Source organism: Serinus canaria, chromosome 2 (genome assembly GCF_022539315.1).
Source record: "Serinus canaria isolate serCan28SL12 chromosome 2, serCan2020, whole genome shotgun sequence".
Lineage (NCBI taxonomy): Eukaryota > Metazoa > Chordata > Aves > Passeriformes > Fringillidae > Serinus > Serinus canaria.
Genome location: NC_066315.1, coordinates 58,139,932 through 58,163,971, shown reverse-complemented (window position 1 = coordinate 58,163,971; position 24,040 = coordinate 58,139,932). Strand labels below are relative to the sequence as shown.

At 42.1% G+C, this 24,040-nt stretch overlaps 1 protein-coding gene across 2 annotated transcripts in view; it reads right to left on the bottom strand.

Annotated features, from left to right (window-relative positions):
- The window catches only part of SLC66A2 (solute carrier family 66 member 2), a 65,858-nt gene that overhangs the window by 19,352 nt on the left and 22,466 nt on the right, over window positions 1-24,040 (bottom strand). For both annotated transcript variants that reach the window (XM_030229546.2, XM_030229554.2), the window contains one exon: window positions 2,235-2,451. In XM_030229546.2, coding sequence (XP_030085406.1) covers window positions 2,235-2,451 — 217 coding nt within the window. The remainder of the gene's footprint in view (window positions 1-2,234; window positions 2,452-24,040) is intronic.

The following is a 24,040-nucleotide window of genomic DNA, read 5'->3' as shown; positions in this document are numbered from 1 at the left end:
TCATTGCTCTGCCCATTAAGCTTAAGTCACAGAGACACTAGAAACTCATTTCTTTTTCTTTGCCACTGAGGCTTGCTAAGAGCATGGCTGGCAGCCAGCCATTTTGGCCCAGATCCCCAATGCAATTGCTTCCGACAGTGTAACCAACCACACACATGGTTATTTCTGCCCTGAGCTGTAAATAACTGCACAGAGCAGTGGGAATCAGCTAACCTGGGCATCAGCCAGCCCTCACCTGGTAAATACCCATGCAAGAAGGCTGGCTGCACTGTTACATGCTCCCTTCAGTGTTTCCCTGACTGGGGTCTCTTCTTGATATGCTCTTAGGGAAGTGGGCACAGGAAGGGAAGTTCAGAGGAAGTATTTCCAACAGTTCCTTCACCAGAAGGCAATACACTGGGAGAAGTCACTCACTCTCACAGGAGGAACAGCCCAGTAATGCTTATAGAATATCCAGTCAATTTAGGATTGCATGGTACTACACAGTGTGTATGGTACCTGCAACATATATAAAAACCACAATTTAACTTGATAAAGAGCACCAACATATGCATGAATATCCTCCCACTGCAGTACAACAGCACAAAGTTGTGCATTACTTCATCAGTGCCCAGACCCATCAATGTGCAATGCCACAAGAAGTACTGCTTCAAAAGTGGAACCAGAGAGAGGAATGCATTCTGGAACTGTGGGCACAAATGATAAGCAGCATGGCTTTGCTTTACCTGGTTCTGTTCCATGACAAGGAAACATGAGCTCTTATGCTATTTTCTCTTGACTAAACACAGCACTCTTTCACCAAGCAGTCTTAGACAAGAATTCTGCAATTCTATGCTTAGCAGTTTACAAAGAACAAAAGGGTTTTTTAAAATTCTTTTGCTAAAAGTACACGCAGGAAACAGCAAAACTGAAACTCACACCCCCAGGAAGGAGTTAAGGAAAAGCAAAACACCACCAGTGGCCATCATTAATATGGCATTATGATTCACAGATGACAAATAGAAAAAGAAAAAAGTCAAACAAGAGCATAAAAACTGTCTAGATAAGCCAGATGGCAGATAAGTTGCTTTCTGGATATCACAGGTACAGAATTTTCCAAGACAGTGAGCGTATGAAAAATACCCCAATATTTTGGAAGCAAGTCCTGACTCATTCCGTACGAAACGGACTCCCAATCAGAAAATGTCTGAAGTATCAAAGCAAATTTCTGAACATTTCAACATTGCAAGTTAGAAAAGATCTCAGAGTAGCTAGCTCAAGCCAAACAAGTAAAGCAAACCATGTGAACAGAGGACAGAATTGCTTTCGTTTGGAGATGGCATGCTTAATTGTCTTGACCAAAGTAAAAATTATCCCAGCAAATTTTAAAAGGAATGCAGAGAAGTCATAATGAAACAGTGGAAGAGATGACAGTCACAAATGATCACAACACTCTGTGAACTGAATTTGCTGCTGTATTGTTTCTACAGACCAGTGCACTGATGCACCACAGCAAAGGTTTTCTCTCTCAAAAAGCTTCACAAGTTGCCTTTGTAATCTTAGTGTTACCATTGGAGTTATCCAATAAACAGTGTGAAAAAATAATCTGACTTAATGACTCAAGAGTGGGCACAAGATTGAAATTTTCTGTCCCACATTTTTAGTCATGACTGTAAAAGTCACATCGGCGCTTTTGCAAATGTCAGTTTCAAGCTTTGACACAAAAATAAATACTGATGTCATTTGCTACAAATGTAGTAATGGATTATGAAGAAGTGATGAGCAGTTATGTGACGAAAAGCTAATTATATGAGTTACACTGATAGTTATAGGCTGCAGGCTCAAAATATTTTCATCCTCTTTATTACTTTTGATATGCAAGATCTCTTTAGACCATTTCTAATTACTGGTGTAGCACGGCTGGAGTAGAACTGCAACATGTTGCTAATGGCAACAGCAGTGGTTTCACATGTTTATTTCACTAGAACATGTTTCACCTTGGAACTCTCCAGCTGGACTTGGATAATGGGTCAGACTTCAGAGGTGTCATGGAAGTCTGCCTCCCACTCCACTGCCCACTGCCTTCAGCAGTGCTGCACCGGCTCCTACTGACAGAAAGTCTACTCCGACTGCTGCTGTGTTTTCAAGTAAAAATTGGAGAGATGACATTGCCCTTCCTGGAAGGGCATTCCCACCCTGCAGAGACAGCCCCCACGAAGGCATACACCCATGTTTGATGTAGGACAGCACCGTACCTCATTCCTTCTGTCGATCTGTTCTGGTAGTTGCGGTACAGCTGGGGGACGCCCAGCATGGCCTCAGTGAACACAGCAAGGAAGCCCAGCGTTTCCACAAAGAGGGAGGAGTCCAGCCACAGGTAGGTGATGTAACCAGTCACACCAGTGAACGTGAGCACGCACTGCACGTAGTCTGTAAACTTGCTCCAATGCCAAAAATAGTTCAAGTCAAAATCTGCAACAGAACAGGAATGCAAGAAGAATTAAATATGTTTTCCCAACCAACTCAAAGGCAATCAGGGTGGAATTGAGAACTGGGAAGCATGAGGGAGCCACAATCCTTGGTGGAAGGGGTTAGTAGAAAATGAGGGATAGGATTAAAAAAATTAAAACAAAACAACCAAACAAACACACTTGCAATCACCCCCACCCCACCCCCCAAAAAAAATCCCACAAAACCAAGAAAAAAAAAAATAACAGTCCTGATTTCAAAAACTTTTTTCTGGGGGGTGTTCAATAAAGAAACAAGAAAAAGAAGACTAGCAAGCCAACAAAGTATTTACAAAGATAATTTTTTAAAAGTAAGCATTTAAAAAATACCTTCCTATCAAACATGAAGGACTCTGGATACTGCTCTAGTGGAGCTGGCATAGGAAGTGTTTCACGAAAACCTTCCAGTACTAATAACAGGCCCCAAGCACCACAGTGCAAGCATTCTTTCTCTTAGGTCATTATCTCTGCCTTCCAAGTGCCTCAATCCAAGCTGCTTAGAAGGTCACCTGAAGTCCACAGCTCTGTTCCCTGGTGCATTGCAGCTGCCTGTGGGGAAGGGCAAGATGCCAGTGCAGCTGCTACAGTTTTACTGAGACAGGGACAAGACTGAGGCAAGATTTTCCCTGGAAAAAAGCCTCTCACAGACATCACCACTTCCACTTCTAGGACAAAACTTTGCTCTTGCCTTGGCCAGCACCAAGGAGTGCAGGTGTAGGACCCATTTCTGCATCCATCACAACGAAACACTCAGCCACAGAACGCAATATCCCCTGTTGAGGGAAGGAGAGAAGGAACAAACCAACCATGGCATTTGCTTGGTACATTACAGTGCATCATTGGGAGATACCTTAAAGTCTTACTGATGAATAATAAAATACACAACCCCATAGCAATTGATTGTATAGCAATATAACAACTTCATTTTTAACAAAAATGCTACAATAACTGTTTGTCAGGAGGTGCTGTCCCTGCCTTCCTTTCATAGAAGCACCTCCTTCAGACCAACTGGACTCTCTGAACTACCGAGGTGATTAAGTACTGTTCTAACAGGGATATTCCAACCAGCCCAAAGCCATGCAACACACAGCACATCACTAGAAGATTTCCATTGCTGTCATTCAGAAGTAGTCGAGAAAGCCACAGAAATAGTGCCACTGCTAACTCAAACAAGACATCGACCTCCGCTGCCTAACACTAATAGAAAATTCAGTGAGATGGGAATATAGGCTCTTGGCTGCCTCTGGATACATACACACACCAAGTAATAGTTTTATATTCTGCATTTCTTCATACCTTCATATCAGTATCAGTCTGGCCCTCAGACACACTTTATTAACTATTCTCTTTTTAGTACTTAGCAAACCCTCACCTCACGACACCTCCTGAGTGTATCCAGCTGAATAATTTTATTTTGCCACCAAAGAGGAAGGCACAACTGGCCAGGAGCCATACCCAACCTGCAGCATTATCAGCCATTACCCAGAATTGAATAAAATTACCTGGGGCAAAACCACTGTTAATGTAAACGTTGACTTTCAGTATTTTATGGTAATGGCTCCTCAGCCTCAGAATTCAGGGACACAACACTAAATAAAAGACTCAATGCTGGCACAGCCCAAACCATGTGAGCCTTGTGCATTTCTGGAGCTTTGTGAAGGCTTTCCTTTTTGGAGATGAAGGGCCCATGGCCCTTCACTCATTAAACCTTCCTACCAGCTGTCACATCTGCCCCGCATACACTGTGTTTTTCCTCCTGTGTTCTCCACATGCTCAAAGATTCTTTTCAAAATACCCATCCCTGGACACCAAATCCTAATTTCCCCAATTCATTTTCATAACAGAAATCAAAGAACTAAAACCACATTGAAGGAACAAAAAGTCAACATTCCCACAGCTATTGTGAGGCAAGCTACAAAATCCACGGATCCATGCAAACACTTGAGCATAGATGAGAAAAACACTGTGTGAAACAGGATTTCAACTGAAGCAGGAGAACTAATTACTAGTACAGAGACCCTATTTTGGTCAAAAATATCATGATGCTAGATAATCTCCATTTCACTGTAGTAGTCTATAAATTCTGGTCTCTGCTATAAATTTTGCTTGGTAATACAGTTAAGAAAGAAGGGAAGAAGGGAAGAGAAGACAAAAGATATAAGAGCAATCATAACCTTGGTAATAGTTTTGCAGAAAAACATCTGAGTTACTGTAAAAACAACCCAATATATAATCACTAATTGCTCTACTTAACAGATGTATTCTCCAGATGCAGAAGTCTATTTTAGGACACTAAACCTCAACACACTGCATTACCAAAAAACCCAAAAAACATAGAGAATGAAACACCTGACTTTCCATAAAGGCTGTTGTTTCTTTAGCCCTCACTTGAACTGCTAAAATGTTTTGCCACATGATTTCTTCTTTTTAACCAAGGCTAAAGTTTACTTTCTTTGAAAAACAGTTTCAAAAATTCAGAGGGAAAAAAGTTACACACCTGTCACTTTAAGATCTGGAAATAAACTGTGACTCATTTTTCCAAGTGGCTCCCTTCTCAAGGGGGTCCAAACACATTAGTTCTGCAGTGGAGTGATATGTTTTTTAAAAGAAAAAAATGTTGATTCTGCTAAATACAGTGACATGTATGTGCAAAAAAAAAAATCTTAAATGCTTTTAAAAAAGTAGTTTTAAAAACAGAATAAAATTCATGTTTGTGCAAACCAGTCCTACTCCAAGAAGACAGGCAGAGAGAACCAATCCATGTCCCAGACCATGTCATCTGAGAACTGAACAAAGTTATACATATCACTGCAGATATTATTTCTGTTTGAAGAAAAGTATGAATAATAAATATAATATTGGGATTTTTGCTCCCCCCATCATCTCTTTTCCTTAGAATGACAAAACAAGAAATCCCCTGTACCACCATTTATTTCTAGCAAACATCTTAAAAACTGTCTAAATGTGGATGCCTATCTTTCTACTCCCTGAAATGGGAAGGCACTGCCTGCACAGCTCACTCCATTCTGCCCAGTGAGAAATCCCTCACATGGGTTTGTAAGTACACTCAGCTGATGCAGTTCAGGCAGTAACTCCCTGTCACTAACATCCTGTGTGGATCAGAATTAGCATTACTGTGGTGAAAGGTACTGTATTTTATTACCCATGGCTGAGCTCTTTAAACCACCCAGTGAATTGCATTTTAAGCATGTTAATCCATTGATAGATGAGAGATTTATGCTGGAAAATCCTATTAATGCTGGGGGAAAGAGCAGCTCAGTAGGTTTTTTTGTGCACCGACTGGATAAAACTCTACACAGTTCGAGAGTGTAGAAGGATGAGATCAAAAGACCTCCTCTGGGAGGCACTTTGCATGTCAGAGATGAAAAATGTAAAGCAGGCAAGAGACAGCATTGTAAATAACAATGGTTATTACCAGTCGGGCCAAAATGCAAGTAGTAAATTCAAGATTCTGGTGTGGGATAGATGCCAAGTGACACAAAGAAGAGTCCAGAGTATCAACTTTCAAGTGAGGATGACACAGAGGTCCAAACATTTACATTATTTTTAGTCAAGAAACATTTTATACCAAGCCAGATACCATGCTAGTTCCTTCTGGGAAAGTGAAGCAAAGACTTTGACATCCTAAAAATTATTTACTGTAGCTCTCAATTTCTCTTACTAGTTGCATCTTATTTTGTGCCTTGACCTAATTCTGTACCTACATCCTTGCACTACATTCACTTACACTTGTCCTTAGACATTTGACCCAGCTCCTCCATTTGGTTGGTTCCTTCCTAGTTTTGAGGTCAAGGAAAAGCTCACCATTTCCCCTGCCTGTCTTTGCAAGGTGGAAGTTTGCATTTGAGCCCTTTGACAAGGAAATAAACTTTTCTTCTTACGAAGCTTGCTGGTTTTACCATCTCTCCCACTCCTTACTGAATGCCATTACATCAGTCACTCACCCAAACTGCCTCCTGTAACTAAACTCTTAACCTCTTGTATGAAAAGCACTGCTCACTAACTCCTAAGAGCATGCTGAGCAGACAGTCTCTACCCCTGAGTGCCCTTCTAAACAGATGACTCAGTAGTTAATCCTCCTACCCCTTGGTACACAGCGAATTCTTATGTTCTGTGAGACTGTGGTGCTGCTCAGGGCATACCCAATTTCCATCATCTGGCTGTCAACCACCGTGCCTGCCCACCTGACCTGTTCCTGCCACATGATCAAAGGAGTCCAGCCCGAGCAGTCAGATGTCCAACGCCTCCCCCAACAACACTGCAATCCAAAACCTGGCTTAGATGCTGTGAAAGAGCCTGATAACAGTAATATATCCAACCTGGAATAGTTACAAAATGCAGTCATGGCTGGGAATTATTTCAGATTATTATCCATGGTCTGTTTCTCGTAAAACGTACACACTGTGAAGATGCAGAAGCCACAGCCTGCAACACTCTGTGCTGCCTGTGGCTCTCAGCCACTGGGCTACAACACTCTCCCCCTCATTTGCTCTTCTGCTTATCTCCAGAACTCATGGTCTCTGCTGTAAAAGGGGTTTAGCTCTGAGCTGCAAGCAAATACGCTGCTGCTCCTCATCCCTACCCAGCTACAACAGTAACTCTTTGGGCAGCTGGAAGATGCAGACTTGTATCTCCAGGCTGACAAAAGAAACTGACTCAGACCTCTCACACTTCCAATGAGTGCTCTAAGCTATACACAGCTCCTGCACTCAGCAGTGGAATCTTAAAAATAAATTCTGCCACATTCTCTAAAGAGGACTTGCAAAGCACCTGCCACAAGAGGTTGGGCCCAGGCAGTGGATCCTGAAAAGGAGACTTTTACACTTCCAGTTCTTCAGCTGCAGCAAATCCTCAGACATTTGCCTCAGGCATTATCTGTCTCCCTGGCAATCCTGATTTTAGCTGTCTCATCTAAAAACAGCAGCAGGATTGCAGAGAAGCATGCTGGCTAGCACTCCTTACCTTGCTTATTCTGAGCAGCTCCCAGACCTGGGTTTCTCTGATGCTCTGTTCTGAAATTCCTGAGTACCCCACAGGGCACCCAGGAAATAACCGGGGTGATAAGGGCAGTAAGACTATACATGACTGTTACTGCGTGATCCCAAACTTCTTCTCTCACTCTCATCATCCACATACCCAGCAAGGCACCCTTTCCTTCCAGAAAGAAGAAGGAAAAAAGGAAGCAGCATTACAGACAGACAGTGAGAACTGATAGATTTAGATTTTCTTTCCTCCTTTTTTAAGAACTGACAGAAACGTGCAAATGCTGTCTGAAGCCAGCATTGCCACTCATTTGGACTGAGAAGGGACTTTTTATCTTCCACTCATGGTACAAAAGAGAAGAAAGGAGAGATTAGCACAAAAAACTTCTGGCTCTGTCTTTTTGAAAGGACACTGTCTACAAACAGACAATGCTCTACATCTCCATTCCTTCAGCCCCAAGACCTAGGAACTTCTCAAACTCTGAGTAACTTTTAGGTATCTGCTCAGCCCTGTCAGCATCTCTCAAACATTCCCTTCTATCTGATCTTCACACTGACCTGTACTCAGACATTGTCTCTGTTTCCTCTCTAGCCAATGCAAGATGGGAGCAAAACATTCCGTAAGGTCTTGAACCTTTTCTGAAAATATCACCCCAGCCCGTACCAAACAAATTACTCTCTTCCAATGAAATCCATTTTCGACATCCCTTGGCTCGTACAGTGCCTTCTCTTGGCCACATCTAGACTAATGTCAGTTCATTAAAGCCACTCCTCTTAGTATCTGACTCTCCCTAAAGGCCCAGCATGAGTCCTCTAGTCAACAAAAAGTAACCAGCAGATTTTCATTTGAGAGGGGGGAAAACATCAAATCTTAATCACATAGAAAAAGGCTGAAAGCCTGACCTACACAAACCTTGAGGATTCACACAAAGAACTTTTGTTTTTAAAAGCTCAGTGGAGCTTTCAGTACTTGATGGGGGAGAGAACACCTGAGATTAGAAGTTCAAGTGTTATGAAACCTCCTCTACTCCAAAATTATCCCTAGCTCTCCTCAGTCATCTTCTCTAGTTTGAAGGCAAGTACCTGCCTTAGTTTTCTTTGCCTTGTTTTAGGTAGCTTCACAATCTTCTAAAATCTTCTATGCTGGGTCTCTGTTTTGTCACATCAGGTTCATGTTTTTTCTCTCCTATCAGGATTATTACCCACCCTTCTTCCTCCTTGTCAAAAACACTACATGTAAGTGGGCTGACACTTTTTCAGTGCTATCCTGCCCATCCAGGGCTTCTCAATCATATGCCACACTGTCTCCCAGCACACACCTACAAGCATCAGCAACTGCTCTATCCTTCCCCTTTGGGTTCTGCAAGGTCCACTCAACCTCCTCACCAAAGGTAATTAGCAACTGCCCAGTTAAGAAACACACGTGAGTTACAACTGCTTCAGAAAAATCTGACACAAATGCACTAGTATATAGGAAAAAGTCAAACAATCCACTCTATTTCTTAATACCTTGTCTTTCCCATCAATGTGCTATTTCCCTGATTTTACATCCTTCAGTTTAAGGGAACCTTTGAATACCACTTAGCACAGTGGTCCTCACTAGAGATAATTAGTGATAACACCTATCTTGACTATTTTGTGATCCTTAAAGAGCAGCAATTTAAAAGTTACAATTTATTCTGAAAGTTTTACCCCTGCTGCTAACAACACAAATGACAATAGGAATGAAAAGCCAAATCAAAATATTCATACCCTGGGCACCTTCTGTGCAGCTGACAGCCTTTGCTGTGCTATCTGCAGTATAATTTGCTTTGTGCACAGCTTCAGTTTATGGGAGTCTCACAGTGAAGAACAACAAAAAAACAAGTAGAGAAAAATACAGTTACATAAATCCACAAAATTGGGTTGACCTTTACCTCATCTTTGAGAATTTCCACTGTCTTACAAAAGGATGCAGAATTGTTTACATTAGTTGTGCTGCACTGATACCAGCCCTGTCAACACTTTAATTTTGTGTGTTTAAACCTAAATATGCCTGCATGCACGTACATGCCTCTTCTTCACAGCACTGCTGATATATAAGCATGAAAAAGAAAGCAAAATTATAAAAGCAAGCAGGGGAGAACAAAGATTTTTTGTTTTAATACAGTGGAAGTTTTTGCAAGTATAGTATCTGTGAAGAAGGTTCCAACTGTTGGGCTTGGAAATTGCTGGTGAGCTGGGAAATCCTCATGGAGCAGTACAGCTCAGCACAGCCACCTCTGAACATCACTGCAGAATGACAGGAACCAACCTGGGGGCAGCCAGAAGAAAACTCCTACCCCAAACCCTCCAACAAAAAGCATGCAGAAGAATACTCCAGACTTCTCTTCCAAAGCAAGGACATTTCTTGGGTTTCTCCAGATGGAAGATGCTTTTGAGGCAGTCTTGCAGCAGGTACATGTTATGAGTAGAAAAGTTGTCCATTATTTTAAAGGTTGCATAGTTCATAAGTTAAAACAATTGCTGCAAAGTTGGAGTTCTAACTATTTGTTGTTAATAAGTTCACGTTGTAATCACCAGTTGTTCATAGTTTTTCTTTAATTACCTGTTGTTGATGGTTAGAAATCCCCTTTGTTGAGTATCACCTTGGTGCTTCCTGGTGGATGGCACCGGGGACAGTGAGGAGGAGGTGACATCGGGGTTGGCAGGCAAATGAGGAAAGCCCTCAACAAATCTAGCAGGAAAAACCCCTAAAGACAATGAGCCACCACAGAATTAAGAGATCGAAGTGATGTTTAGACATGAGGAACAGAACCCAGTGTCTGCTAAGACCCTTTTTACCTTTCAGCCTAACCTAAAAAGACATCGGCTAGAAAGAGGACCCCGAATTTCAAACTGAAAAACTGGGAATCTCCTGGTGCTCTCATGAGGATGGAAGCCCCAGCTCTGCCTGCAGACCAGCGGACACAGCTGCACTCTTCCTCCTCCTCCGTGCCACTCCTGTGAGCAGCAGCAGCGTGAGCGTGACCCATTGGTTCTTCCCACCCAAGCTGATTTTTATTAAAGGCATTAAAAAGGAGGAAGATCTCCTGCCCTATTTATTTCAGTACACATGCAACCCCCCTACCACTGTACCTTGTGCAACACGTGCTAACCAAATTCTTTGCTCTCCAAGTCCAGCTGAGAGAAAGCAACTGGGTCTCTACTTCTGGGGTACTAGTAGGCCAGCAAGAGTAGGAGAAGGAAAAATGACAACCACCACCACCACACACATGCCAATATTGCTACAAGAGCAGTGCACTTAACTTAAGGCTAGATATATCTAAATCAAGGTACTTACAGCACTATATTCCTCCTGTAAAGACTCGCTTCCTCAGTAGCATCACTACTGCAACTCTCTACTGTGTTACTGCTACTCTTGCCTGTTCAGTATAGAAGTCTCTCCTTTCTATTCCAATGTACTGACTGCTCTTCTTAGTCACTGCATTCATGAGATAGTCTCAACAGCAGGCAAAAGTGGAAATTATGACCAGTGAAGGAAAACAGCCTATTAACTAGGCAGATCATGGGGCTTGGAAAACCACTGGAATAAGACAGCTGTGGCCCCGAGGTTTCATGCTACAGAAATAAGTTCTATATTTGAAAGGTGGTGTGAAAGCAGCATGAACAGCTTTAGAAGCCATGTGACTCAAAAGGAGCATGGACCCCAGGAGGAAATCCTTCTCTAAAGTTGCAGCAGTAGCAGTGAAATGGAAAGCCCAGGGAATGCCACAGCAGTTTTGATGACTCTGGGCAGCCACTGCCTTCACTACAAATGCTCCTGATTCTGCTCACCTCCTACAACAGGAGCATCAAAAACTCCAGAGCAAGTCAAACTAAGGAAGTGCCCCAACCCTTCACCCTCAAGGCAGAGCTGTGAAGTCAGGTCTCTGCTCCCAACCATGCCAGTGATGGAGGCGGTAGATAAGAGATAAGCTCACTCTTCTTTGGGCCAGATACGCCTTTCTATGCTAACTATAGAAAGAGACTTCTTTTTCTGACAGCAAGATAAGCAGGGATGATGAGAATGTCACAGCAAGAAGAACATGTAGTACCAAGTTTCTATTTCTACAATAATTTTAACAATATTTTACACTATCATCTGCATAGTTTATCGAAGATATCACCCACAGCCCTAGCAGGCAATATACAAAGGCCTCCAAAAAAGACTAAAATGGAGTAAGTTAAGCATTGCAGAGCAGGCAGCCTTGACTCTAAAATTCTTGTAGCTGGGAGCTATAAACTCTATATGAAAACAGTTTAATTTATTTTGAATATTACAAAAACTTATTATTTGCAGATTAAATCTCAGAAGACATCAAGACTACTATAATATTAGAAACAATATGCCCTTTCTCATTTAAAGGCTGTAATTAAAGAAATGAATAAAAGTTCTTCTAAACATTACAAAACCAAGCTGTGCATTAGACCAGATGCAGTTTGACTCAGATTTCACTGTGCCAGAGATTACAATGCCAGGTTGATGTATAGTGCAGCAAGTTACTCCCAGAAACTCTGGAAGTAACTACCAGGTAAGACTTTACTTTTTGAACTGCAGATCTCTGAGAAAAAAGCTGATAAGTGATCCCTCTTCTTCAGCCTTGTCTGAGCTTAACTTGCCTGAGACCCTATCTCCTCTGTTGTGAAGACAGCACAAAAAGAAAGCATTTGTGAATTTTTTTTTCAGACCCTGAAGTCAAACAGTTACACATTCATAAATGCATGTATAAGTATGTTCACAACACAAAGCTAAACACTCTTCATGAAAATACAAACTTATCTCCTCATTTAGGATTTTTGGGGGCAAGTTTAATCCTTGTTTCCTAGGTAACCCACCACCAGCCAAGACAAATTCTAGCCCCCAAACTGGCCCTAGTAATTTAGCATCTAAACAGAAGAATGCCCTGTGCAGCTGCCTCATTTGCTAAAACAATGTGGCCTGCTAAACATCTCTTGGCCATTACCTCAGTTAACCTCAGAATAACCCATTCTAGTATTGATAGTTGAACACTTTAAAGTTATCACAAACATGGAGGAAATTGTAGGAAGTTTTTAATCTCTTTTTTTTCACTCGCTTCTCTCCTCTGTCCAGTCCCTGTTACACATGTCAAAGTGTCAGACAAGTTTTCTTTAATTATCTGAACAGCATTACAAAGATGCTAGTATCTCAAAATGATGGCACAGTCTACTCCATTTCATAGAGCTTCCATTCAAATATCCATTATAGTTAATAATAATAGGGTAGGCTGGTGAAAAAGAATCCCGTATTCAAAAAAAAATGCATTTCACGATTTTTGTTCTATGCTGGAATAAAAAGAAAGACTTTGGGAAATCTGAGGGAGGATGAAGAGAGAAGCAAACATACAGATGAGATCTGAGAAATCAGTTTAAACTTTTAATGTCTCAGATTTGAATTAAGGACCTTCCACCTAAGTTTTCCCATGTCCTGTGGCAGCGGGTCATGAAGCTATTACCCACCCAGGTCTGAAAGCATCTCCTACATTCTGACCAATTTTGACCAAATTCATTAAAATACTTTATCTATGTGTGTTTGTGAAGACGTGACCATTCACTGGTGACAACCTTCATCACCAACAATCAATTCACAAATTTCAGGCCAGCAGTAGCAAAAAAATCTCAACTTATAACTTCTCATTTACTAAAATAAACATCATTTAAGTATAAAGGTGACTATGGAAATTCATCTGTTATTAAAAAATATATATATATGTAGATAGGTAGATAAAGTTGGCAATAATTCCAATCTCCATGCAACTTTCTAGAGAAAAGGGAATAAAAGGACTTCTGGTAGCAGGTTTTCCAGAAGCTCTGTGCCTTCAGTGTCCCCTCACAACCATTAAACTAAAGCTCAAAGCTCATCCTGTTTACAAGTCTGCACAAATTTAAATTACTGTATACGGGCACCGAACAGCAGAAATTTCCACTGCACTAGCAGAAAGAATTTACAGGACAGGAGACCAGGAGAGAGTTTCATTTGAGTGCCTGCAGACTGCCTTACCAATTACAGCACTTATAACTGGAGGAGCCAAGCGAGACAGAGCTTCCCTGAAACACAATTTCCCCCTCAACTTCCCAGCTGTTTAGTTTGACCAGAGATAAATCCCTGTTTTGACAAGAGCAGCATTTTTTAATGTAAGGTGCACTTCTGAATACCACATTTTCTGAACACCTTCTGCCTGCAGTTCAATGCTCCGAAGCTACAAACCCTTCAAGACACAGATCAAAAGGTAGTTGATTTAAATAAGTGCCTCTGTAATGAAGAGTTTGGTGGTGACATAGGTGTGCATTCACAAATTGTTCCCATTTCCCAGCAGAAGTTTATGTTCCTCTTATCCCCCTCAATCTCTTAACAGTTCAGTTTAGTTCCCGGAAGCATTTCCCACTGAAGCCACAAAATGTGTGCTTTTTACTTCCTTTTTTTAAGGTTTTACACACGGAAGAAAAGAACAAGCCTGCATTTTAAGCAAAATTGGTTCACTTATTTGATTTAAAACATAATCCCACAAACTGTTCTGTCAGTACAAGTGAGGGGGCAAGAACAAGTGGGGGAAAAAAAGAGGATCATAAATGTCTTCAGCATTGCTGCTAAGCATCCTGGCACACAGCCATTGCTAGAGTCAAAAGACTTTGGCTATTATGCCCTTTTACTTTACTTTTACTTTTAAAAAGGACAACAAAAAACCTTCAAACCAAAACAGGCAGAAGAGAGTGCACTGAAAGTGTTCACCAGAGAGATGACTTTGCCATTACAGGGCGCCATCCTTTTATCCCTGGCCAAATGATTCTGGGATTTGCCCTCCACTGCTGTTGTCCCTTTCACATTGTGTACTCAGGAGTGCAAGGGATGTGGAGAATGATGACAGATGAACCATAAACAATGAGCTGCAAACAACAATCCTATCCACAAAATCCTCACTGCATTTCTGGGTTCTGCTGTGAAGGAACAGTGAATTTCTTTCAAGGCTAATCAGTTCTTTAACATCTACTGTACACAAAAATTAAATTAGCAACTTGTGTACAAGACTATTTTAAGCCATTTCCATATGAAGTTTGCTCTATTCCCTAAGTGCAGTTACTTGTTCTACTACAACCTACTCTCAACAGGGGGTGAAGAAAGGCATCAGGGAGTAAATAGCATCTCTGAAGACACAGAAAAAGAGCTAAGGCAAAAGACATTTTCTTAAAATAACTGCTCCTGATTTTTACATGCCAAGGGGTGCAAAGACAAGAAAGGGCAGCAGTGGAAAACACAGACATAAGCAAGTTTGTCATGGTTTGTATAAATGGACAAAAAAAATGGGGGTGACAGGAAGCAGAGAATGTCAAGACCAGCAACTGTTTCTTTCCAAAGGCTGTACAAACTGGAGATAAGGAGGGGAAAAAATTTACCTACAACTGCAGTTTGTGACACTTCCAAATCAACCTACTAAAAAGCCACTCTAAGAAAGTAGAGGATGGCATAATTTTTCTTATCGTAGAGATAAATGTCAGGTTTTAAAGCTTAGCTATGCACACGCACACACACAAAAAACCACAGCAAACTTGCAAGGGCTACTGAAGTGTGTGTAACACCAAAGCAGTCTATGTGTTTTAGAAACAGCAGCACTGGTCCTGATTTTCATGGAAAAAAAAATCCTGACACTCATACCTTACGCAAAGAAACAGAGATGTTCTGAGTATTTAAAATGTTCCATCTCCAAAATTCTCTTCAGACTTCTGAGTTGCAATGGGTAATAGTAAAAAAGACAGCTTTAAGCAGCTTTTAAAAATAAAAAATGTTTCCATGAAATACTCAGGATCTGTCTTCCTTTCACAGATTTCTATTTCTCCATGGAATCGGTCAGGATGAACAAGACCCTTTTTTGTAAACGTACAATGCAAGTAAAAATAAATCTGTCAGAACTGAATTCTGGGATTTGGAATCTTTCCCCCACCCATGGGAGGGAACATAGGATCCTGATGCCGAGATGTAATGCATACTGATCACACAGCAAAGAGAAAGTAGGGCACATAATAAAGGCATCTGAAAGGAGACCTTCATAACTTCAGGAAGAATGGTGGTATATTTGCTTCCTCCTATAGCTGCTCCAGTTGTTTCCTTCCCACATGGAGGCAAACATGCTGTCTACTAGTAATCCAAGTGTCAGGAAGGGAGACTGTGTACACCCTGCCCCTCACCATAAATTCACAATTCACTGAAAAACCCCACCTTCTCTGCTGCTGATTTGAGACCACACAGGAAGCAGCTTCTCAGGAAGAGCTAAGTTACATCCTTTCCTCCCAACTTCGCTCAGGGTTATATCACCTCCTCCTACAGAGACTGCACACCATTCTCTTAGTTACAAGGTAACATTCTGAAGCTAAAAACATTTGCTCTGAAGCATAAAACAAAATCAAATTTTGAAATGTGATTATTCACCCCTTCTGATGAGGTCTATATTTGCCAGCCTATTAACATCACTTAAATCACTACTGCATACCTTTAGTGAGTCAAATACTACATCTGAAGAATTACTGGCTGGTGCACTGGAGCCAGAGCTCAGAAGGCTTTGTCTGCTTCTGCAAGAACAATTTTTATACTTATTCAGTTTTGCTTAGTAAAAAATATCTCATTTATTCTCACAACAAGAAACTGATTGGATCTAACATCTGCTTTGTTCTTGTGTCTTTGAAGAGCAACTGAGAGTATAAAAGAATGAGAAAAAAAGAGTAAATCAATTTTACTAAAAATCTATCTGAAAATAATATACACTTCATTTGTTTTTTAAAAAGAAACATTCCCACAAAATGAACCTTCAGAACAAACACTGCAGTTCATTTACCTTTTTATAATTTAAATTCAGTCATTTTGCACTTCTATGTTAAATCAATTTTCAACCAAGCAGCTTGCTGTAAGTAAAAGTAATGCAATATTTGACCATTTAATTAATTTTTTAAGATGGTAAGAAATGTAGTTTAAACGGATCATTATTAAAACACAGTTATTCTATTTACACGTATCACCACATCAACCAAACTTTCTTTAGTAAAGACACAAAATAAATTATTTTATTACCATATTTCTTCCTTGGTAATTTAAATCATTATCTGCAATGGTGGCTCCAACACTAACCTTTCTTTGCACTAAGAGAAAAAAACCCATAATTTCCTCATCAGCTTTAACGAAGCAGAGTGGTTACAAGTGAAAAGGAGATGGTTTGGGCCTTGAAACAGGAACAACAGTTGGTGGGACACGACTCTGAAGTGAATTCAGGAACTGGTATGACCTATAAAGTAAACCTTCCACCTTAATTCTGCCTGTTCCTTGACACTATGCCCTGTACAACACTCCAGCACTCTGGCTGCAATCTGCAATGTGGCTGTGAGCCTGCACTGCCCTACACTGTGCTGTCACACCTCTAAATGTCTAAACAATTTGCTCTAATATCTAATGCAACCTGAAATAATCCATATCAGGTGCATGCAACAGTAAAAAGTATCAAGCTGGAAGGCAGGGTGAAGATGATGTACTGCCTGTCTCTGAAAGCTGACTGTCACATCTCAGTGCAGATGAACACAGTTGATGCATAGGCCAAATCTGCTCCACTGCAGCATTCCCATCAAACAGCTTCACACTTACTGCCAAGGCCTGCACCATTTTCCAAATAATGCCCACCTCCCCAACACACAGGAACACAACTGATAAATAATTTGTAAACAAGTTTCTTCTCTTGAGCATTCGTAAGTCACTCTTTGGGCATCTGTTGACTGCCAAACAGCAGAAGTGACAACTTGGCATCCACACCAAAAGGGTGTTTGGTTTGGTGTTTGCTCTTCAGCACACCATGGTTCATAAAAAATGATTCCAAAAATAAAAGGAGACAAAGCCAATTGTGAACTTACTATTGCAAAAGAAAATCAGTAAGTAAAACTTCACGAGGCAGGCAGCTTTCCCTGACACAGTGCTGATCTAAGCACCACAGAGGGCAGTATTCATCTCTTCAGACTTGAGATCTGGAGTCCAACCCACCAGACTAAGCCTCAGGTTCAGGCCCTTTGCAATTCATGGGGAGAGACTGGCTTGCCTTCAGCTTCTGCAGGCCACTCAGCAAGTCATTGATGGACCCAGACAGGATGCCTTTTTCTGTTATGGAAAACACTGAGATTTCAGATGTTTCTCCATCCCAAGTCAGGAAAAAATCACACTAACACTAAAAGACGGGGAACCAGCAGTACCTAAACAGCCTAAAGGGTTAGGATGCAGGCTTCAGGCTCCCATTGAGGGCTCTCTCTCCCATCTGCAGCCTGGCTTATCAAGAAACCATCAGAGCCACTTTGCTCACACTAATAAACTCAGAGTTATCCATGCAAGCAGGAGCCTCCACGTCAGTCTCTTGTATCCCATCCAAGTGCCATGATACTGCTTTGCAGCCTGTATAACTGGAGTGCTCCACTCTAGCCTTTACAGGGCTAAAAACATTCAGGGGCAGAGACAAACACAAACTAAAGGGCCAATGAGGGCTAAACAGAGCCAACTGCATGCACCTTCTCGTAGTGGCAACAGGGGATCAAGAACACGCACAGGAAAGCAGATCACCTAAGCCCCCTGCCCTAATTCATCCTTTCTCAGCATTCACATGGAATACAGAGTATCTAGGTTCTACTGCTTCATTTTCCTGCTTCAGAGATGGGACACAAAATAGGATTTCCCATGTCATCTCTAAAAAGCACTCCCAAACACCAAACAAGGGGGAGTGTCTAAGATCTCTCTTCCCTATCACTTGAAATGTTCTCCTACAGTTTGAAAATCCTTTTCCAATAAACATTTGGTGCATCACTGCTTGCAAAGCGGGAATGTGCAGCGGAGAGAAAATGGGAATATTTTCAGAATATAAAGTTATCACAAATTGTTTTCAGTCCAGGATGGTCAGTGTACTGCATTACAGGCTAAAAGCATGACACTTGTGTTAAAACAGAAAAGGGTTTATTTTGTTTTCTGTTCATACAGCAATGAAAATGGCAAAGCACTGATGTTTCAGTGGTAAGTGCCTTTCAATCTCCAGCATCAGGAAATGCCTTGTTAAAATGGTATTATTTATAAGAGCTTCAGAAGCATTGATTTATTTATTTATATTACCTATTTCTAGCTTACTAAAAACTAGTAACTTCATCTTCTCAGTGATTTTTAAATAACTAAATATAGCTAACAATACATACAGGACATAAAATGCAGTGAAAAAATCCATCAGGTTTTGTACAACAATCACATTGTACCTTTAGCATTACCTCCACATACAGTTCATAGAACAAATTATGGCAGCTTAGACATCCAATGTCACACCTGCCCCGTGCAGCACTTTAATTGAGAGCAAATGGGTGCTGCCACCCTGCCCAGCACTTCAGGTCACCTCATTCTCCATTCCACCCACTGCATACAGCAGTGGGTATGGTCATCTCAGCAGGCTCATGTCCAACAGAATGCCCTAATATATCAAAGGAGCTTTCCCAAGTGACATCTGCCTTTCCTAGGGAGTATGGTTAGAGAGTCAGCAGCAGAAAGTGAGTGCAAGCTATGCTCCATCCCCTGTACATGACAGAACTTTAACACTGGCAGATGTTGACCCTGATGATGGGCTCATGCGTTGAATTGTTGATTCTATACCACTGACCTAAATGCAAAGATAAGGTTCTTTAAAAACTCATGGAATCTACAAAATCTGGATCTTCTAGAATAGTAAAAATGTGCTGCAACCAGAAGTTCTCTCCCTAGCAAGCTGTCTAGACAATCTATTATGTCTGAGCAGGCAGCACTGAGCAACAGTGCTTCTTTAAGCACACACCATGCCAGCCAGTGCTATAAACTACTCAGGAAACTTAAAAAGCAAGCTACCAATGTATCTGTACTAACAATTAAAAGCCCCTCAGCCTGAAAGTTTATTCTGAAGTCTGTGGGGAGTTGAGCCACACTTTAAAAATTTCTTCACTTATATCTTTTGCACTGAACTGGCAACTTGGCCATCATATAGAAAATCAACATTTCTCTTCTCACTTTTTTGTTTACAGAAACTGAAAGAGAGCCGGCAGGCAGCAAAGCAGGACATCACCATGAAAGCCAGATAACTAATTGTCACTATGGCTCTGAAATCATCTCTTGCCTTCTTGCATTAATAATGCTTTAATGTGCTTTCACTGGTGAGGTCTGCCCCCTACAGCTCCTCAGCCCTGCTAGCAAAGATGAGGGAGTGAAGCAGTACCCAGGAACAGGAAAGCAGGAGTTTGCACCTAAATTTTCAAGTGACACAGAGAGGATGCATGTGGGGGTGTTGAGGGCGCAGGCTTATATCTTTGCAAGGCTAGTCCGTCATCTCTGAAAGATCATGGTACTGGGAGAGATTTTCTGTTACTGGGGACAGGGAGAAGGAAAAGGGAAAAAAATCACACCTGTCTGCAAGGAGAAAGATAACCTCATCCCTAGGATGGTTATGGAAGAAGTCCTCATGGAAGTCACTTCAAAACAAAGGAAGAAAGTAACCAGGACAGCTTGCATGGCTTTACCAAGTGCAAAATGCAACTGACCAACCTGACCTTTGAGAGACAACCTTCCAGTATCTGAAGGGAGCCTGCCAGGTACTGGATAGGGACTCACCAGCACCTGCAGTGATAGGACAAGGAGTAATTGGTAGAAACTGAAATAGGGGAAATTTAGGTTAGATATTAGGAAGAAATTTTTACTGTGAAGGTGGTGAGACACAGAACAGGTCGCCCAGGCACACTGTAGATGCCTGGCAAGTGTTCAAGGCCAGGCTGGATAAGGCCTTGAGCAACTTGGTCTAGTGGGACACATCCTACCCATGGCAGTGGGATTGGGACTAGATGGTCTTTGAGGTCCATTCCAACCCCTTAACATTCTATGAATTCATGGTTTTAAGAGCAAGAGGAGAGCAGTAGAGGAGCTGTTTACAGCATACAAGACTACTGACAGTCTCCTGCACTATCTTTATTAACAAATTACCAACTGGTTTGTGGACAATAAAAAAAGGCAGAAAATTGGCTGGATCATCAGGCTAAAAGATTTTCACCTCTCAAAGAAAAAACATAAAATTTACAACCAGGTACAGGGCAGCCCACAGCGATTAATATTAGGGCCAACACTCTTTAATATCTTTCATTAACAAACTGGATGATGGTGAGTTCATGAATACCAAATTAGAGCGAGTAAGTGATAAACAATTTCATTCCAATGTGAAGCAGAAGGGAAGACGCCAATCTCTTCTTTCTGCTGACCAGTGTCAGGACCTCAGGAAACAGCATGAAGTTGTGTCAGGGGAGGTTTAGTTTTGATATTAGGAAAAGGTTCTTCATCCAAAGGGTGGTTGGGCTCCTCTGAAAAGCAGTCACAGCACCAAGCCTGACAGAGTGCAAGAAGTGTCTGGATAACACCCTCAGGATCACAGTGTGATTTTTGGGGCTGTCCTGTACAGGGCCAGGAGTTGGACTTAAGTGATCCTTGTGGATCCCATCCAACCCAGGATATTGTATGATTCTATGAACTGAGGACAGCACTGCTATTCAAAGGGATCTTAGTCTGAGGATATGGGCTGACAGGAATGAAGTTCAGGGTCACTGTGCAGCTGGGAAGGAGTAACCACACAGTACTGGTGCAGAGAGCTGACCCACTAGAGAATAGCTTCACAGAATAGCAGAGGGTAACATGGCAGGCAATTTGAGCACGAGTCAAAGCGTACACCCATTGTAAAAGCACTCAATCACCTTCCAGGCTGTATAGTTGGGCAAATGTATGGCAAGCAGATGGATGGATGTGTTTATTCCTCTCTACTCAATGCCCACAAGACACATTATCTGGAGTCATGCATTCAGGGCTTCCAAGTACAAGAAAGACATTGGCCTACTGGAGTGTGCCCTCAGCAATATCACAGATGACACCAAGTTGGTTGGGAGTGTTGATGAGCTGGAAGGTAGGAAGGCTCTGCAGAGGGATTTGGACAGGCTGGATCAATCAGCTGAAGCCAAGTGTATGACAGTCAAAAGGCCAAGCACCTTTAGTCACAACAAGTCCACACAGAGCTACAGGCTGGGATAGAGTAGCTGGAAAGCTGCCTGGTGGAAAAGGACCTGGGGGTGCCTGCCAGCTGTCAGTGGCTGAACACGAGCCAATGTGTGCCCAGGTGGCCAAGAAGGCCAATGACCCTGGCCTGCATCAGCAATAGTGTGTCCAGCAGGACCAGGGCAGTACTTGACCTTCTGTACTTGGCACTGCTGAGGCCACATCTCAAGTCCAGTGTCCAGTTCTGGGCCCCACACTACAAGAAAGTTATTGAAGTGCTGGAGCATGTCCAGAGAAGGGCAATGGAGCTGGAAAAGGCTGGAACACAAGTCTGATGAGGAGCAGCTGAGGGAGTTGGGAGTGCTTAGGGAGAAAAGGAGGCTCAGGGGAGACCTTCTCACTCTCTACAACTACCTGAAAGGAGGCTGTAGACACATGGGAGTCATTCTCTTTTCCAAAGTAACAAGCAATAGGATGAGCAAAAAATGGACTCAGGTTGGATTATAGGATGTTTGGATTGCATATTAGGAAAAAAAACTTCACAGAAAGGATTGTCAGTCACTGGAACATGCTGCCCAGGGTAGCAGCTGAGTGACCACATGTGAAAGAATTTAGAAGATTAGGTGTGGTGATTAGGGACATGGTTTAGTGGTGGGCTTGGCAGTGCTGGGTTAACAGCCAGACTTGATGATCTTGGAGATCTTTTCCAACCAAAATAATTTCATGATTCTATAAATGAGCCCAGTGGGTGGGCCACCAAGATGATTAAAGGGCTCAGGTATATGGTGTACAGGAAGAGGCTAATAGGACCCATTCAGCTTTAAGAGAAGGGTTCTTGCTGCCAATGGCTATCTAAGGGGGAAATGGATCACGGAGGCAGGCTCTTGAAGGCACTTGGAGACAGCACAGGCAATAACAAGACACGAGGTACAAGGAAAATGCCAATTAGATGGAAGAAAAACTTTTATCATCACGAAGACAGTCAGACACTGGCACAGGTGTCAGAGAGGTTGTGGAATCTCCGTATCTGGAGATACAACTCACCCGGACAAGGCCCTGAGCAACCTCATCTAACTGGACCCACTCCAAGTGGGGAACTGGATCAAATAACTTCAGAAGACCTTTCCAAGCCAAATTTAAAGAATGAAGCTCACCATTCAGATCAAGATGTGACCAAGTTTTCATCAGCATGTGACAAGCTCAAGAAGCAAGCAATTGCAAAAGCTTCTCACCTCTACCAAACCAAAGCAGCAGCTTTGCTGCACACATGCTCCCCAATGTGAAGGGTGAGCAGACAAACCAGCTGTCTGAAATTTAGATGTTTCACTGCTGATATTATTAAGGCACCTAATTATTCTGGGTCCCACCAAGAAGGAAAATATTTTTTCAACATCTTTGTTTATTTACTATTTCCACAGTCTTGGAAGTAAGCTCTGCCTTGTCTGTGATGTTCCAGTTTTGTGGCTCAGCAGACAAGTTTTGGAAACCCTAGAGCACCCTCGTGTGGCTAGATGCTGCTAGGAGTTCTCCTTCCTCTATCTGAATTGTGTGAAGCACAAGAAAAATCCACATTTTATTCACAGGTTTATCTCCCCACCACACCACCAACAGGGCATGGTTCTTACACCATAAATAGCATTTCTGCTGCCACACAGCTCTTCCAACAGACCCTGTTTCAAGTCTCTTCTTCCCAGCAGAGCAGAGCTGGATGACAGGCCTGTCGGATGGCTGGTCAGGGGCAGCAGCAGCCAGAGCAGGCAGCCCCAGGAGCACACTCCACAAACATGGTGCTGAACCTTGCTCCTGTGAACCTCTAGGTATTATTGCTCATGCCAGCCTGGGGAGCAACCTCCACCACCTCTCTTCTTTCTCCCCACACTGAAAAACAGTTTTCTCTCAACTTAAGGTAACACTGAAATTTCCTGGTAGCAGATAAAGATTTTTTTCTTTTCCCCTCACTCAACTTTTTTTTTTTTTAAAGTCAGGCAGGGAGAACAGCAGCTGCACTGCTTCTTTCCAGCTCTTCCAAGAACTGCAGTGTGCTCCTTGTGCTGCACAGCAAAGGAAAGGCCCCTGACACTGCACACACCTCCCACTCCACCTAAACTGTGCCTGCCTGTCCATCCCCTTTTTCCTTGCAGCAGACAGGCTTTTGGAACAGGCATGGGCCCTTAACACACTACATTTAGCCTGGCAGATCCTCTTAAACTATAAACACAAGCACTGTAAAACTGCATAAAGAAGTTCACAAAACAACAGCCTACCTACATTTCATGTCAAAGCCATTCAAAAGCAGCAGCAAGGCTGGTGCAAAGAGGGAGTCAAAAGACTTAGGTCCAAACATACTGCTCTACCATGAAGTAACATCTTACTGAAATGACTCTAACTCACAAGAGATTGTACAAGTCTATGGTTGACAATCTCCCTACTGTCTGTAAGCTGAAAGCTTAACAGGAGCTAAATAA